This window comes from Pollachius pollachius, assembly GCF_949987615.1.
Source record: "Pollachius pollachius genome assembly, chromosome: 19".
Classification (NCBI taxonomy): Eukaryota; Metazoa; Chordata; class Actinopteri; order Gadiformes; family Gadidae; genus Pollachius; species Pollachius pollachius.
The window spans coordinates 15,805,951-15,825,273 of NC_136952.1; the positions used below are offsets into that span (position 1 = coordinate 15,805,951).

Below are 19,323 nucleotides of genomic sequence, written 5' to 3' on the forward strand. Positions count from 1 at the left end.
CTGTGGTCAGTGAGCTGGGACGACGTGCGCCTTATGTTAGCGTGGTAGGAGATTACAGTAAACTGGGACTTTTTAAAAGATGAATTAAGGACTGCATTCACAGTGAAACTTGTGTGTGTGTGTGTGTGTTTGTGTGTGTGTGTGTGTGTGTGTGTGTGCTAAGGCTCGGCTAGGAATGTCTGAGTCAACACGTGGTTTACCTGTGTGAGAGTGAACCATCTCCTCAAACCCTTCAGAACACTCCAGACTTTCGCTCAACATGCCATAACTGATGATGTCACACACATGATCAGATCATCGTTGTCATGGTAATAAGGATAGAAGCAAGCAAAGTGAGCCTTTTTTGGGGGGTAGAGAGAGAGAGAGAGAGAGAAAGAGAGAGAGAGAGAGACCCCCTCCCTTTTTGGACAGAGGAAGGAGAGAGCCAGCTCATGATGACGTGGGGAAAGGCGAGGACAGAGACTCTTCCGCTATGGGTCAGGACCTAAAACATAAGCATGCACTGGAGAATCTTGACCCCCTGAGCTGAACCACAAGATACGGCAGAGTCCCAGGGGTTCCTGGGTCAGGAATTTGAAGAGCAAGCAATTTGAAGAACGCCAAAACGTGAGCCGAAGATGGGGAAGAAGAACCAAACACAACCTATTGTGCTCTTTAAGGAATGATGAAATTCGCCATTTCAGAACGGCAGCTAGCATGGCTAGCACGTTTGTATATGTGGGTGTGGGTGTTGTTTTTATTTTTGTAAGGGTGTGTCATGACTGAAGTTCCCACAGCCAGTTTCATATCTGCACATTTTCTTGGTGACATCACCTAGCACAAAAGCGCCCGTACAGACATGTACTATGCTTTTTACCCCTTTGATATGTTAAAACTGATTAGGGTTTGGATTAAACAGTAGAATCTGTTTAGGGATCTATCTTTAAATTGATGAGTTTAGGTCAGTTTTATTGGAGGTAAGTTGAATGTGATGTAAGACATGGTTAAGTTTCCGTATAGGCCTTTTATGTCCGAGGTGTAATAGTAGGGGTGAACACATCTGTTTCTCATGATTTTAATTGGGACCTGGCATGCCTGGAGACCAAGTGGCAGCCAGCCATGACCGTCTGTCGGTGAGACATGCATGTCTCCTCCAAGTCATGCAATGGGAAGAAATGGGATTTCGTTCTCATTATACAAACCCTATACATTTTTCCTTTTGTTTGTTTAAAATTGGCTAGGTCATCTCCATGATATATATTTTGAAACGTCCGGTTTCACAGTTATATTTCAATAAAAAGTGATAACGGATGGATATTAAATTTACATTTAGGGCATTTAGCAGACGCAGGATATTATTGAATATTATGGCCTCAATGGGCCAAACATGGATTTGCATTGCTGGTTGCAAAGAGCTCCATAGAAGACATGTCTATATCTCTTAACGATTGTGGGTAAACACATTATTAATGAGCTACACCTGTTTTCGCCCCTGCTATTACACTTCTGTGATTAAGGCCTGTGTACATAGAGATGGTTTTGTTCAGGTATAGGGCTTGTACATCAGGGTGCATCTTAGGATCTATTGTTGGCGATACTCGCCATTTTGTGATGACAGTTATGTAAAATCCTTAACAAACGTAAATATACCGTTACCTAGGCAAATCAAAACTTTGTTTTGCCTTGTCTGAGAAACAAGGCATGAGAAACGCTGTGTCAGTTTCAAACACAACAATGTCATCCAATAATGACAAAATATTTTACAATAAATTGCTAAACAATGACAGAAATACCAATACTACCAAAATCATTCCTATATATTCCCTATACTTCCAAATTGAGGCAATCCTTGTGATGTGATGTCACGATGTAAAAGCCCTATTAGGTAAAGATGGTTAAGTTTAGTATCAGGATATTGATGGTTAAGGTGTAAATCTACAGATGGTTATGTTTAGCTGTTACATAACAGGTGTTAAGTATAGTAAGTGTTTGGTTTGGTCGATGCCGTATTGTATGATGTGTCACATTTTAAAATGCTCTTTACAACATCATCGTATGGTCTTGCTACATTTGATATAAGCGATAACCACATCCTTCAGAAGAAACCTAATCACGTATGTGGATTCAGGAAAAGGGAAGCTGTTATGTGTCACACTGGCAGTATTTCTTCCATAATCATTTCATTATCTAACCGATAGCTCTCTGTCCTCACCACCAAATTGGCACGGTAAGAAGAATATTTATTTTCTTGTAAATCAAATAAGTAACCGAGGAACGTAGTTCTTTTTTCGACATTGCCTATTGGCTCCCTAGCGCCATCTGGCTGGTAGCAGTTAATAGTAGTAGCTGTGTGTGTGTGTGTGTGTGTGTGTGTGTGTGTGTGTGTGTGTGTGTGTGTGTGTGTGTGTGTGTGTGTGTGTGTGTGTGTGTGTGTGTGTGTGTGTGTGTGTGTGTGTGTGTGTGTGTGTGTGGACTGGCGTTCGGTCATTCACTGAATGTAATATAATCAAATTAAATAATTGCAATGAAATAGATGTTAAAATTATAAAGTATGGTATTCGGTATCCAAAATAAGTCGCTTGTCTCTCTGACACAACATAGAAGATACATTAAAATAAATTAATCTGGAAAATGTAAGATATTAGCAAAACAAATGGTGTCACCAAATCTTCCCTCTAGGGGGTGTAGTTCTCATAAGAATGTGGATCAACCCTCCTTGAGAACGCAGCAAGCACATCGACCCCTTTATCACGGAAACGGTCCATCTGCGGTTGGCACTTTTTTCTTTACTGCTCTTGAAGTAGAATAGGTGTGTGTGTGTGTGTGTGTGTGTGTGTGTGTGTGTGTGTGTGTGTGTGTCTGTGTCTGTGTGTCTGTGTGTATATATGGATTTTTTTTTTTTTCTTGAAAAGTGCTTGTCAAAGCAACATGTGAATCACATATCCAAAGTGACACAAATGCAAGTGGGATCTCCAGCTTTTCAAAGTGAAAGTCCACAGTCTAGTACTGAGCTACCACAGTCTAGTATTTCAAAATTACTGCTACTTAGTTACTTACCTGTACATTGACAAAAAAATACATAAAACATTCATCAGTACATCCAAAAAATGTAAAATCTGATAAAAGACAGAAAAAATATATTCGTGAGTACTTATATTTCTTAAAGCTTGAAATGTCCAACACTGTATATCATATAAGAGCATGTCACCATTCACACTTCCAACTGGCTCCTGGCCGCTGAAACATCCTGACCATCACTTGGTTTTCTTACATTGATTGGTCTACTTGGGGTTGAATATACATCACCACTCGAGGTCAGTAGGACCCGGCCCCCACATCCATAATCAAGGTGAAATGGACAGTTGATGCGGCGGATCAGCTGAGGTTTGATCCCCTCTGTGATCGTCGTTAAGGTCTGAACATTCACTGACCGCTAATCAAAGGCAGCTGGCTGCTTTGATCCACACACCTCTTTTGATGTCAACCCCGGCAATCATTACCATCCTCGACGAGGCAACCTCGATAGGTGATGGGTCGAGCATGCCTGTGTGTGTGTGTGTGTGTGTGTGTGTGTGTGTGTGTGTGTGTGTGTGTTTGTGTGTTTACTGTATAAATAAATCAATGTAGCAAATGATCTAATTGAGCATCTCCTTTCAGTCTTGTCTTGTTGTCGTGACTTTGTCTTTGTCGATTATCAGAATGCGTCTCTTGTGGATTTATTCCGCAACTGTCTGTGTAACAACAGTGTGACGGTTCCAAACCCACAAACAAACATGGATTTGATTGTGGATTCATTTATGGATTCACTTTGAGGACACATCAAATGTATCCATCTATAGACGCATGAATTCAGAAAGAGAATTAGTGTGTTACTCATTTAACAGATTATGGATTGGTGGAGGAAGAGACGCAACAGATCATCCACCACTGGTTCACCTATGCTTTAGACTTTGGCTCGGTTGCCCCCCCTGGGGTTCATCCTGACTAGAACCCCTCTGTCTTACACACGTGCTGAGCACGTCTGTGTGTGTGTGTGTGTGTGTGTGTGTGTGTGTGTGTGTGCGTGTGTGTGTGTGTGTGTGTGTGTGTGTGAGTGCGGTGTCCGTGTGCTCCCGGGGGTTGCGTCATCAAGGAGGCGAATCAACGAGGGCTGTTTGGCGAGGCGGCTTAGAGACAAAAAGCCTCAGTGCCCGAAGGCCTTTAATCAGCCGTCGTCATGGCAACGCCGGCCAGCGCCACGCTAACAACACGGATCAATTGCCCGGCGTCCTCCTCGTCCCCTCGGGGTCCTTTTGGGCAAACAGTCGACACTCTGACCAATGGGAGGGCGGGGACGGACCTCGTAAACGGGGCAGCCATAACGGAGCCATAAAACCGATTTGTGGTTTAGTTTTAATTATGATCCAAGCATGGATGGATTATTGCCGGATGCACCTCCAATATAGTGTACTAATAAAGTCTGCTGTACTGTGTGATTAACAGCAAAGCCATTTCTGGGTTTGATATCGTCTTACACAGAGCAAGGGGAGGTTTACTAATTGCCAACAAAACGTAACATCTCCCATAAATGTAAAAATGAATGAATACTAGAATATATATCTAGTGGTAGTCAATGACAAAATGTCATACTTGAGAAGAAATGAAGAAGCACAGTAACATGAGCATTGACTGAAACGTGGGTCAGATATTGTTCCCTGATCTGCAATGAGACACGTTTCATCTGCCCATAACTGTCATATCTTTTGTAGAAATCTTCAAAAACTATTTCCTGCTCCTTGATTCTTGGCAGGGGCGTGTCCAGGGGTGGGAAGGCCCGTGCCCCCCCCCCCCCCCCCCCCCCCCGAATCACCCCATCACCCCATCACCCCATCACCCCCTTCCCCCCAAAAGCTTTAGATCGGCCACCTCTAAGTCACCCCTTTTAAATCTGGCAATTTATAGGATTGAACTGAGTCAGAACCTTTACAGGAGCAGGTGTGTGTGTGTGTGTGTGTGTGTGTGTGTGTGTGTGTGTGTGTGTGTGTGTGTGTGTGTGTGTGTGTGTGTGTGTGTGTGTGTGTGTGTGTGTGTGTGTGTGTGTGTGTGTGTGTGTGTGTCGTTTGTTTACAGAGTGAAAAGTGTCCTTCTTCTGATACTCATCTCCACGTTGACTCCCCCCTGCCCCCACCGTCCTATCTCCTTGTCTCCTAATATGGGGAGAATGCAGAGAGACACACACACCAACATGCACACACACACACACACACACACACACACACACACACACACACACACACACACACACACACACACACACACACACACACACACACACACACACACACACACACTGTCTCTTGTTTTGTTGCATCCTGTCTCGCTATTTTCTCCACTCTTGTTCTCTCTTTTTCTTTCTTTCTCTCTCCATTTCTCTCTCTTTCTCTCTTTCTCTCTATTTCCATTTCTCTATTGGTCTCTCTCTATTTCTCTAATGGTCTCCCTCTTTCTATTGCTCTCTCTCTCTTTCCATTGCTCTCTCTATTGCTCTCTCTTTCTCCCTCTCTTTTTGTAACCCCTTTTCCACTGATGGAAGTTTTCTCCGTGCTCTCTCCCGTCCTCACCATCTCTCCCATCCTCTCTCTCCCTCTCTCCTGGGCATGTGTGCTTTCTCTCTCTCGCCCCTCTCCCCCCTCTCTCTCTCTCCTCCGCTCCCTCCAGTTGAGTCCAGTGTGTGTATACTAACTGAGACCTATTAGAGTGAGGCTGTGTTTTTCTCCTCTCCCATAGATCAACTTTTCCCGTCTCTCTGTAAGTAAATGCCGCTGTCCTCTGTCTTGTTTACGTTATTTCATGCTGACATTTATGTTCTTGAAGCTGTCAGGATCCTTGTGGTTTCCAAATGTAGTTATTTCATTGTTGGTGTGTTTATTTGGAGGCAGGTGTAAAACGTATGGAGTGCTTTGCGTTGGGCTTCAAGACTCTTAGAAGTGAGAAGGGATTTTTCCTGCAAGTAAAAGTTTATTGAGGCACATAACATCATTTATTGAGTGAGTATGTCCACAGTTGTTGTTTTTGGACACTCAATTAAAAGAAATGATATGCTCTCTCCTTTTTTTGAAAACTGAAGAGAATGTGTTTCTTAATATCTTTGCTAATATTTTGTTGATGCTTCAGCAGAATGCTGTTAGAATCTGTTAGTTAGCTTGCTAGGAATATTTTTTCTGCTGAACTTGCTCTTAACACATCTCCTGTATACCAGAAAGCAGAACGTTTTGTGGATTCTCGTCTAGCAGCGCAGGATAAGTGGCCATGCTAGCAGCACTTAAATCCCTTGAGGTGTTTGCGTGTTTAATCGTAAGTGTATAATCAGAAGCCGTGCGCTAGTCTTGACAGCTAGCTCGTCGCAATGTACAAGTCATTGGGGATTGAGATTTTTTTAAATTAAATTGAATTCTTCTTAAAGTGTAGGAGAGTGATGGTTAAGAAATAGGTCAGGACATGACAGAAATGACTCTAGAAGTACACATTCTTCTGGTCTTAATGACAATGGATACATGATGGCTTCCCCTCCAGAAACACACACAAACAATCACTATGAGAAAGAAAAGTTTAGTATGGTTTTTCTTGTTTCAGTTGCACTTTGGTGGTGTAAGTCATTCATCAACCTTCTTATTAAGCCCTGACGGAGTCAATGGATGTTGGTGTGTGTGTGTGTGTGTGTGTGTGTGTGTGTGTGTGTGTGTGTGTGTGTGTGTGTGTGTGTGTGTGTGTGTGTTCTATGTATGTCACACTGTGGCCGACCTGGCTGGTGTATGACATCATGAGAACTGGACCTCAGACTAGGGGGCTGGGGGGGTGGTCCCAAAGGTTCCGGCTGTAATGGGTTCCAGGTTGCTCGCTCTCTCTCTCTCTCACTCTCTATTGCTCTCTCTCTCTCTCTCTCTCTCTCTCTCTCTCTCTCTCTCTCTCTCTCTCTCTCTCTCTCTCTCTCTCTCTCTCTCTCTCTCTCTCTAGCTCGCTCGCTGTCTTTCATTCTCTCTCTCGCTCGGTCTTTTCCTCCCTTCTCTCCTGCTCTATAAGGCTCTGTCCGTCTCTCTGCTCTTTATCCCTCTCTCCTGCTGAGCTTTCTTTTATAATTCTCATTCTTACTCCTCGTTATTTTTTTGTATTTTATCTGTCCTATTGTTCCCTCACCTCCCTCTCTCTCTAGGTCTGTATCTGACACTCACTAACTCCCTTTGCCTCTGTCCCTCTCTGTCTCTTTTACTGGCTCTCACTGTCAGTCTGTCTATAAGTCTGTCTACACACACACACACACACACACACACACACACACACACACACACACACACACACACACACACACACACACACACACACACACACAAAGTGGGGGTTATGAGTTTGAATCAGTGTTTGCTCAAAACAAATTCTTGTGAAATTCATCAAGGAATGAAGATAATCCTCCTCTTTCATCCGTTTCTTTCATTTCTCCTCTCTTCTCCTTCGTTCTTTTCCCTTTTCTTTCTCTTATCCTCTGTTCCTTCTTCGATCAACCATCCATATCTTCCGTCTCTCCTTTCTCCTTCTCCCCTCCTCCTCGCTCCTCTTTCATATTACACTTGTCAATATTTGCAGGGGGTTATTAATCAAATGCTTGTCAGTGATAATTGCGATAATTCATTTTTTTAATGATAAAATCTGTACTCGGCCAGAGATTTTTACAAATACAACACAAAATTCTCGTTCTTACTGTTATCGTTATTGTTATCGTCATTTTGAACGGAATGAAATGTCTATTAAAGGTCACCATGGCAACCAGACATTTCTTTTTATTGTAGGCTCATCAAAGTAATCGAACCATGCTGTTTCCCTAAAAGTGTTATGTCTGAGGTGCTCGTGGGATTCTTTGCCTGTCACCTATAGAATACTTTTATTTTTCACTTACAAGCGCAGTTCTAGACTACATCTTTTACCGTTGTTATTTTATATTTTACCTTCATTGATACAGGAGATAAATCGTCTAACCCTGGCAGTTATTTTCTGGCACCGAGCCAGATCTGTGTGAGGAGAGAGAGAGTTTATTAAGAAAGTTCAGTCATAAAATAACAAAAGCTGTAGATATGGAGTAGAGGGGCCACGTGAACGGCAAAATGCAGTCATTTCTACCGTGCTTGTTCAGTGATAACACGAGTAATCCCATCTCTCAGTATGCATTCTTTCCGTGTTCCCTGGCTTTGAATATGCAGATAATATTTAGAAACATACTTTGTACCCTTATCAGTGTTTTCCTCCAAAGGCTCTTTGTTGAGGTTCTGTCCACTGCCCTGGACACGTTTTAATCCCTTCAGATAGATGTTAAAAGCAACGCATATTTATTAAAAATGTTTAGGAAGAAAACTTTGTAATTGTTGCTTTAAGTAGGTACACCATCCTGTAAATTCAGGGATCTCAGGGAATGGGAGGGGATTTATATAGTTTTAAAAGTACATATTCTCGATTTAGAAAGCTAACCTTTTCTAGACGCTATTTTAAATTAATTTTCATGTAATAGAATCATGCCAAGAAGAGGTTTCATTTCGAGTTTTAGTTGGGTTCACAGCAGCACCTCTGATTGGTCAAATGATATCACACGTTTGATTGGCTCTCGGGTGGCTTGGCGGTTCATTTCCCAAAGCGCAGCGGGAACCTTGAGAGGGAACACATGCGCCTGATTGGCCATCCAGCAACCGCTGTTAATAAAAAAATAACAAACGCTGAAAATAACAATGAATCAAGTCTCAAATGAGGGCCGTGAGTTGCTGTGTATATAGATACCTCTATAGACCTAAAACGAACTAATAGAGTTTTATTGAGTGCACTGACAATGTTATTCATGGGTCATTTGTTTATGTTATTTGTTATGTTTGTAGAATATGGCCACACACACACACACACACACACACACACACACACACACACACACACACACACACACACACACACAGACACACACACTTGCTCCAATCAATTTACAGACCATAACACAGCTCTTGGAACACACACACACACACACACACACACACACACACACACACACACACACACACACACACACACACACACACACACCTTCCTCGCGGAGCATACACAAACAGATCGGCTGAGCAGTGATGGAGGCCAGACGTGGAGGCAGGAAAGGCAAACATTACCTTGTTTGAGACGCATAGCAGAGATTAGCGGAGTCTAGTGCAGTGCAGAGCGAGTCCACCATCCCTCCAGCAGCATTCACACGCTGTACACCCGCACAGCTCAGCTCTGCTGAGGAACATTTACATTGGCATGCAGTGTGTGTGTGTGTGTGTGTGTGTGTGTTTATGTGTCTGTTTGAAAGTGTGTCGATCTTGTTCGTAAAAATTCACTAAAGTTGCAGTCGATGGATCATTAGACGGTTTATTTTGCAACAGGTACTTCTGAAATGAGTACGTTGTAGTTTGACTTAAACACCAATCACAGCAGGACAATGAAAAGCATCACGGTTAGGTCTTTAAACTCTTACCTATGGTGGACATGCGTGTGTCTGTGTGTTGTTGGCTTAGTTCAGGAGGTAGAGCTGGTTGACTTGTAACCGGAAGGTTGCTTGTTCGATCCCTGTTCGGTGTCCTATCCCTGCTCCCGACGAGCTGGCTGTCGCCTTGCATGGTTGACTACGCCGTCAATGTGTTTACGGTTGTAAGTCGCTTTGGATAAAAGTGTGGTTTTATTGGTGTTGGTTTCGGGTGTGTGTGTGTTTTATTAATGCTGTACATTCGTTGATAGTATTGCTTGTGTACCAACACACCACTAGATGCCAGAGATGGCTCATAAAACACCTGTATTGAGGAGAGCTCCACCCCTCCCGGTTTCCGAGGTGCAGTGAATACAGCGCTCCCGGGGCCTTCTCGACACCCTGGGTGGCCAGGGAGCATGCTCAGTGGTGCTTTGACCTGTCACAGAGTCCATTAGCGCTGAGAGTGTTGGAGACATCCATACCTGGAACACAATGCCTAGGTCGTTCGGTCACTCTTCCTCCTTCTTCATCACTCCTTTTCTCTCCTTTCTCCTTTAAGTCAATAAGTGCTTTCTTTCTCTTCTTCTTTTCGTTATTCCTCCTTTCATCCACCTCTTTCCTCCTTCCCCTCCTTTACTCTCCTTTCTCGTCTGTTACTCTCTTAAAGGGGAATCGTCCCAATCGGTTCTCTTCTGATATGAGAGTTCTGCCCGATATGCGTGTTGCGACATTTTACTGCTTCCGTGAAAAGTGTGCAGAAAAGCCATTGCCATTGTCGTCGTTCCAGGATTTGTATTCTCCATTAGTCCACTTTGGGTTAAGTTGATGATAAAGACCACAATTATTACGTATGAAAGCTTCTCTTCTTTTCTATTCTCTTATATTATATTTAACAATTATTCGCCAAAGGCGAAGTGAATAATTGTTTTAGTATATACTACACGTGAACACTTCGATAAATAAAGATTACACTTTATTCCGGGATTTATTTGTTTTTATTAGCGGTTTATTTGTTTTAATGAGCGTGACGAGAAGACCGTCATGCAACATTTTGCGATGAAAACAATATCCTGAGTTTGAGATCGGAATCATGGGATATTGCCCAATATCCCGAGATAACGAACCAATCAAATTGTGCCATCTTAGGAGGTTCACGTGTAGCATATACTAATAGAAAATAGCCCATTGTGACGGTCTACCTTAAACCTCCTCTTTCTCTCCTCTGCTCTGCGTTCTTTATTTCCCTCTTCCTCCGTTCCTTGTTTCTTCCTGTTCTTCATCTTTTCAATCACCTCCTCTTCCATTTCTCACCCCATCTCCTTCTATGCCTTTCCCTGGTATTGTATCGATGGAAGCATTGTTTAAATGTTTTGTTTTGTCGGGGATATCGTGCTGTATTCTTTTCTTTCCATGTGCCCATTATCAATGGGTGTGTGGGAACCAGACAGACAGACGGACGGACCTGAAACCACCAACACGCCGTTCCATGCTAGACTTTCTTGTGACATTTTCAAGGCTTTGGCAAGAACTCTGGGATTCATAATTCATTCCATACCACATCACGATTCTATTTAGTTTGATACATCACAATATTACAAACACTTTGGTGTACCACACGGTTTTAGTCAGACAACCAACAAGGGCATAAATAAATGCCTGTATGTGCGAGCCATCAGGTTGTTTCTAGGAAATATATTCTCTTTCTGTTGGTAATTTACAAACATTGTTTAAGGAATATCTTGATAGACTTTATAATTCGGTCAAAAATTTTGTCCTTAAACACATTTCTACTGACTCTACTCCAGCATGAAGTGTTACTGGGCTAGTGGCCCGGAGAGCAGTAATGGTGAACTCTCTCCCAGTGACCTCAGAGGTGAAAGGTCATCTGAAATGACCACACACATTCACATTCACATACTGCTATATCAATGATGAAGGCGATATAATGCTTTTAATATCTGTACCCATGTACATAATATGGGGCACATTTCAAAGCAAATGAACAGAGGGAAACCGAGCTCTTGAAATGCAAGCAAGCACACACACACATGCACGCACACAAACACACACACGTGCACACATGTATACCACGCCTCTGTAACCCTTTCGTCTGGCTTCTTAAAATAGACTAGGGTGAAATCTCTGGGTGTTTGTCTCAAGTTGGGCAACATGGTTTCCTTTGTGTGTGTGTGTGTGTGTGTGTGTGTGTGTGTGTGTGTGTGTGTGTGTGTGTGTGTGTGCGCGTGTGTGTGCGCCTTGCATAACACAAGTACATTCACACACACAAGCACCCACCTGAGTCAACATTTGGTGCTCTTGAAATACACACGGACACACACACAGACACACACACAAACAGGCCTTTTCACTTTGGCGTGTCAGAGACAGCTGTTCTGTGTTGTGTCATGTGACCTTCATCATGTGACCTCTGTCTTGAAATACTGAATGATGTGCCGGGCAGTTAAAATACTTTGTGTGGGTTTTTAATTGTGTATGACTGTGATGTTGTGCATGTGCATTTGCTTCACTTTAGAGTGTGTCTCTATTTAAGCATGTGTGAGTGTATGTTTCAGTGTGGGTGTGTGTTTGTCTTTAAAAGTATGCATGATGTATGCGTTGCCTGTTATAGTGTGTGTGTATGTGTCTGCATGTGTGTGTTTTACAGTGTGTGTGTGCGTTGCATATCCACATTCCAGTGTAAAGTCCATCAGATCTGAGCCCCTGTGTAGCGGGCCCCCTCAGCGGAGCCAGGGGCCCCCCTCAATAATCCTCCCTCAGAATTAGGGGCTGTTGCCAGGCAGGGCTCAGCGTGCACCCCTCCCTGGACGGAGCCGGCGCTGACTCCATCTCTGTTATTGGTCGCCAGAATTCACACTATGTGCATGAGTGTGAGTCAGGCTGGTGAGTAACATCCCTGCTGCTGTCCGTCAGCCTCCCCGAGACTGAGGGGAAACACGGGGCTCAGGGGGTCGACTCCCAGCCCACAGTGGGCAGGGGGTACGGCCTCAGAGACTCCCAACAGGTGGACCGCCGACATTAGGGGGATCGGACCCCTACGATAGCCAATAGACTATCCTATGGCTGAGATTCATACATTGTAATCTAGAGACATAGTTTATGCACATTCTCCATCACTACTTTCCTGTATCTAATGCTTGTTTGGGAGAGAGAGAGAGAGAGAGAGAGAGAGAGAGAGAGAGCTGCAATCCGGCACGTGGAGATGGAGGCTATCGCCATACCGATCAGTGCAACGGCAACTCACTTCATAAGCTTCCTGTTTAAATGAATTGTCCACTGGCGAGCGTAGATTAACAAACACAAACACAGGGATGGGTTTCCTGCACAGGGCCTGGCTACTGTCAGATGTCGACGGCCACTGGAGACCGTAGAAGAGAGAGAGAGAGAGAGAGAGGGAGAGAGAGAGAGAGAGAGCTCTCAAATCAAAAGCTGTTTCGTTTAAAGATCTTTACACGAATAAACAGCACACAAAAAACATGAAAGCATTTATGCAAACCAGTGGCTGAGACAAAGGAAGAATAAGTAATGAGACAATACGATTAAATAAATAGATACAAGTAATAAAAAAAATACAAAAAACAGACCCTCCCTCATGGAAACCATGAGGGAGGGCGAGATACAAGGAGCGACAGAAGGCGATAAATGGAAGGGAGAGAGAAGTAAGAGGGGTGAGAGAAGAGGTTTAAGGGAGAAGAGGAGAGTGAAAGAGAGGCTAAGACGTCGTTGGAGGTGTTGACCTCCTTCCCTTCTCTCCCCTTCCTCCTTTTTTAATATTTTTATACTATACGTTAAATGATATATTTTTGTGTTCACTCTGGAAAGTGTCTTTGAGTACTTAGAAGAGCACTATATAAATCGAATGTCTTATTATTTTGATAAGAAAGAATGAGAAAAGATTCATAGAGCGATAAATGCAGCAACGGACCAATCATAGGTAAAGTTCATATCAGGATGAAGGGAAAGGGGAAGAGGAGAGGCAGAAGATAAGGACCAGACTGCGGGATGGATCGTTATTTGATCTCTTTCTTCCGAGATCCATTTTCTATTCCCGTCAAAAGAGATGAAAACACAATTGTCATCGTCTCCCAAAGTATATTGTATTTTCATCAGACACGGTTTAAACCTCCTCTCCCCCCCCCTCCCTTCCCACCACCTGCATCGACATCATTTCCTGTCCCCCAGTCCCTTCTCTGCAGCCCATTTACTCCACCGCCAAAGCCTTCCCCTAATGGCCCACCACCAGAATAAAAGCCATTTGTTGGGTTTGTCACAGGTCCTTACAGGAAGAGCGGAACTCTGATGTGCTCCCAAAACAACTCGCGGCTCGCCGGTCTCGGAAGGGCTTTTTGTCTTCGCTTCAAGAGTCTTTGTTTTTTCTTTTGCTACGAATTTGAACCAAACTTTGTACAATGGTGGTTCATTGTCCAAAGAAGCCGACCTTTCAAGCCAATTGGCAAAAATACATTTTAGATGATTAACTTTATTGGGTTTGGCTCATGCAAGAGCATGGACAGGAATATTTCACGTAAATGATACATACTGCGATGACTTCCTCAATATTTTCCATACAGACACACATTACACACCAAACTGTCCAGCTCAACACATTTCTTATATTATCCAAGAAATATCTTCCACATGACACACACACGCACACGCACACGCACACACACACACACACACACACACACACACACACATATACACACACACACACACACACACACACACACACACACACACACACACACACACATAAAACACTTATCTTGGCTGTTTCTAATCTGAAGTGTCCCTTCTCCTACAGGTATTAAACCATGTGCAGCCCTTAGAGGAGCACCACCTCCTCCACCCCGCCAGGAAACTGCTGCTGGCCTGCCCTGGCTGCAGGTGTCCTCGTGGGGCTTGGCCATCACTTGAGCTCCCAGGCCTGGGCCTCTGCTCCACGTTAGGCCCAGAAGAGTCACCCAGGTCAGTGGTCTTCAAGTGTTTGTTGTTGTTGTGCTTGCTTTAACCAATGAGCTGCTCCTTGAATGTACACAAACCTATGCATTAACACACAGCTAAAATGATGATTATTTTTCCATCACACTACACAATAAACTTCACTTCTTCACTTTGTCTTTAATATTTTAGATACAATTTGTGCAAACTTAAACACATGAGACATAATTCTTCTCCCAGCCTTGAAATGCACTGTGGAGTCTACTTGACATCCAATGAGATTGAGACTCATGTAATAGGAGTCACCGTGTGTGTGTGTGTGTGTCTGTGTGTCTGTGTGTGTGTGTGTGTGTGTGTGTGTGTGTGTGTGTGTGTGTCAGGTGGTACCGTGCGGTGGGCCAGCACACAGCGTTGAGCAGCCTGCTGGGTGGAGCGCTGCTGGAGGCCACGTCCGCCCTGTGCTCTCGCTCCTCCTCCTCCACCTCCTCCTCCTTCAGCTCCTCCTCTTCCTCATCCAGCCCTACGGGCCTGGGGTGCAGCACCCACATCATGCTCAAAGGTAGGAAACACTTGGGGGGCCTGTGTGTGTGTGTGTGTTTGTGTGTGTGTGTGTGTATCTCTGAACCTATACGCATATGTATTTGTGTGTGGGTTTGTTTCTACATTTGTGTTTTTTCCAGTTTACTAAGTATTTAAACTTTATAGCACACAGCTTTATTGATTACCTTAATAATAAAATTGCTATGCAAACAAGTTATTTCATTAATATAATTCCGTAAAGAGTAATCAACCAAGTGTTATTATCAATGTGTACGGCAGCGAAAACAGCCGTTCGATTTGTAATTTGTTGGTTCAAACTGGTGCCAGGTGAATGATGTCACTCCCTGTTTGTAACATAGTGATATCAGCCGGCCAATCACAACCGCTATGTCTCTTTGAATGAGTGACATTGTGGCGGCTCAACGCGAGCGCTCCCCCAATCAGTAATTCCCGCTTTTTGTTCCTGAACTTTACCCCGGAATGTGTGTACTTAACGTCACGCTTTGATTTATCAGTCAATGTTTCTCCGATACGAGCCAGCAGGGGTAACATTGTCGGGAGAGTTTAGTCAAAGCAAAGAGAAAGAATCGTGTGGAAACTCACTCCATTCTCTCCTATTTGGTTTATATTTTTCAGATTGATAATATTCAGTTCATATTTTCCTGGTGATCATCTCCAGTGGATCATTTTCTCCTGACGCTTTTCAGTTCATATTTCTTTTGTAACTAAGGGATTTTGAATCTCTAGAGAGGCCATGGAGTAGAGGGATGGAGAAACAGAGGGATGGAGGAGGGCCAGCTCTGTGTGTTTCTCACCAGCGTTCTGGTGGCCTCGTCTGCTCTCATGACTCAAGAGGCTGCCTGTGTTTTTCTCTAGCTTTCTTTTTTATTTGGTTCATTTCCTGACACCTTTTAGTCAGTCATCAACTTCAGACACACATGCACACACACAGACAGACACATTCACAGACATGCACAGACACACACACACACACAGACACACAGATACATAGACACACGCACACACACACACACACACACACACACACACACACACACACACACACACACACACACACACACACACACACACACACACACACACACACACACACACACGGTTCTGACATTCGGTTTTAGCAGACAAGCTGACAACATTGTCTATCCTTTCCAGGATAAATTCTATTCACTGGTACAAAGATATGGTTTGTTATATATATCTTTGTACCATTTGTTTGACCCTGCTTCTTGAGGGAGAAAGGGGAATTATAATAATGCTTTCCTTTACATTTCTATATCTTTCTTTCCTCTCCTGCCTCCTCTTTCTTTCTTCTTTGAATAAGGACATATCTGTTCTTCTGTTCTTTCGTTCTGTGTAGTTCTGATTAGGAGTCGCAGCAGTGTTTGCCAGTTTCAGCAGTGCTCAGGCCTGCGTGATGACATCATTGTTGTAGTTTCCTGTCAATTATATTAAATTGGTCTCAACTTATCTAGAGAACCTTTATTTTTGCTTTCTGGTAAGCTGCCCCCTGTCTCTGTATCTCTCAACTGCTATGGTTGTTTAACAATTCTGCTGCCAAAGTGTGTGTGTGTGTGTGTGTGTGTGTGTGTGTGTGTGTGTGTGTGTGTGTGTGTGTGTGTGTGTGTCGGTTTGTGCTTGTGTGTGTTAGAATGTGTTTTGGTGAATGTGCTGATGATGGCATGTGTAAGATGATAGGCGGGGTGATTCACGCCATTATCTACTGGCTCTGTACACACACAAACACACACACACACAAACACACACACACACACACACACACACACACACACACACACACACACACACACACACACACACACACACACACACACGTAAGGACGCACACACACATACACGCACATATGTAAGGACACACACACTCTGAGCCTGTCTATATCTGTGTGGGTGACTGAATTCATTAAGCGGGATGAACTCCACCTGCCTCTCTACCGGGAACCAAGTGGCCGTCAAACCCAGATAACTCTGCAACTCACTCCTCTCCAACACACTCCCCTCTGTCCCCTGGGGGGCGTAAGACGTGTTGGAGTCCAGCGTTTGATGTCTACCATGAAGTCAGCAGCCCTTTAAACAGACACCTCACCTTTGGAAAGGAGATGGATAGAAGATAGAGGAAGATTCCCTTTAATGGATCTCTGTTATTAAACACATCCATAACTTCCCAGGAGCAGAGGGCCGCCATACAGGGCCTAGGCCCGGGGACAAACCCCCGTTTTTAGTCTACAATATGAGTTTATTGGCTAGGTAACTTAGAAAGAAACGAACAAAGGGGGTTTTAACAGTTGTGTGAGTCGTTCAGTCTGGGAGAGCGTATCAGTTTCCATTGAGGACAGTTCAATTGTATCAGGGGCCATTTTGTTATAACGGCCTTGGCAGGGGATGGTTATTGTTCTATGACCATATATGGTGATAGTTCCTCTGGCTTTTGTTTCACTGGTTTCTGCGGCGCTTCAAAGAAATGGGGTTTCTTTGTTTTTATTAATTATTTGTCTTTTGTGGGGGCTTCGATCAGAGTAATCACAAGCTTTTCCTTTTTAATTTCAAATCACAGGTTATCCACAGGATATCATAGAAGAACATAACCCCTGACCTAGCATTACCTAGTTTACCTAGTTAGGTCAAGCGGTTATGCTACTATGCTAAACTCTACTGTGGATATGGGTCATGGCCCCGTGCTGTGCATTGCACAAATGCACCGCACAGACTGGTGCAACGCATGCACACCATCCGCATGTGTGTCGCATGTATATCTAACTGTATGAATGTGCACACAATGCACGCAGACATTGCACAAACGCTGCGCATACATGAACGTGCACGTGAGTGTGTGCAAACTGACTGAGTGCCGGTGTGTGTGTGTGTGTGTGTGTGTGTGTGTGTGTTTGTGTGTGTGTTTCTGTGCACGGGGCCGTGTGTGGCTGTGGGTCACATGCTTTAGCGGATTAGGGGTGGAATCCCGGGGGTATTTTGAGGGTTTTAACGGTGCTAGTGTGCACCAGAATGCTTTCCCAACATGCCTTCGGATTCAGTGTGCGCGGTTACGTGCACCGTTATGGCAAAAAAACAAATACACACCATCATTTTTCAGCGTGCACGTGTCACGTGCACGCTGAACAATGATGGTGTGTATGTGTTTTTTACGGGGAGACGCTTGAGTCCCGTAAAGCAGGGGAAGTTTGTCGGAGGTGAGAGACGAACGGATTGGTTGTCAACAGACGCGTACTGGGCAGGTCAGGGGTCAAGGAGATGCGGCTGTAGGGGAGTGAGAGGAAGGGTTTGTATAGAGGTTGTGTGTGTGTGTGTGTGCGTGTTTCTTTCTGTGAGTGTGTTGGAACAGTGACTCTTGTTTGTTCGGGGTCGGTCAGCTGGACCTGTTATTTAAATAAATACTTTAGTGTGTGTGTGTGTGTGTGTGTATGAATGTGTTTCTAGGAAATATTCAGACATGTAATCCTCGTATTCCTTCCTTATCCCTGGTTTTCATAATGAGATCATGCTGTTACAGACATTACTGAAACGTAACTCTCTCAATGCTAAACTTTACCATAACCATAACTATACCCTTCCATCTAATACCTTAACTTAACTATCTCAAAGAATATACTTCAACTTCACAAATTTCTAATGCATTTCTAAAATATGAAAAATATGAATAAAAGCATTTCTAAAATATCAGTTAGAGATTGGTTCCTTTTTCCTACAAAGCATTGCCCTGAGGAGGCGGGAGTAACTGCCTTACACCAATCTATTCTTCAAAGGAGATTATTTATACTGTGTGTCATTTACACACATTTCCATTTCCATGAATATGTGTGTGTGTGTGTGTGCCTATGTGTGTATGCATATGTGTGTTCATGCATTAGTTGGCTTGTGTGGGTTCTTAAGGGTCAAACATTGTGTGTGTGCGTGTGCATACTGTGTGCACGTGTGAATGCAGCCGGGCGGTCTAACTGTAGCATAGGGTTGTAAACTACGGTGACAGCCGAGAGAGAGAGAGAGAGAGATACAAATTGATTGAGTGAGAGAGGGCAAGAGAGGTACAAACTATGGGAGAGAGAGTGGAGAGGAAAGGAGAGAGCAGTAGAAACAGGGCAGAGTGAGAGAGAGAGGGCAGAGGGGAGGGAAAGCGAGGTATAAACTGAGTGAGAGCGACTTGAGAGTAAGGGAGAGAGGTACAAACAGTATTAGAGAGAGAGGTTGAAGGTCTCTTAGGTAACATGAGAGACAGAAATTATTGAGCCATACAAGATACAGGGAGAGAGAGAGAGAGACAAATTATTGAGAGAGCGAGAGAA

The 19,323-nt window shown here is 43.8% G+C and overlaps 1 protein-coding gene across 4 annotated transcripts in view; it reads left to right on the forward strand.

The window, feature by feature from the left end:
• The window catches only part of plce1 (phospholipase C, epsilon 1), a 79,426-nt gene that overhangs the window by 17,693 nt on the left and 42,410 nt on the right, over window positions 1-19,323 (forward strand). For all 4 annotated transcript variants that reach the window (XR_013812637.1, XM_079756505.1, XM_079756507.1 and 1 more), the window contains exons 6-7: window positions 14,313-14,476; window positions 14,830-15,008. Coding sequence is in view for 3 of the 4 variants with exons in the window: in XM_079756505.1 (XP_079612631.1) it covers window positions 14,313-14,476; window positions 14,830-15,008 (343 nt within the window). In the remaining variant the exon portion in view is untranslated. The remainder of the gene's footprint in view (window positions 1-14,312; window positions 14,477-14,829; window positions 15,009-19,323) is intronic.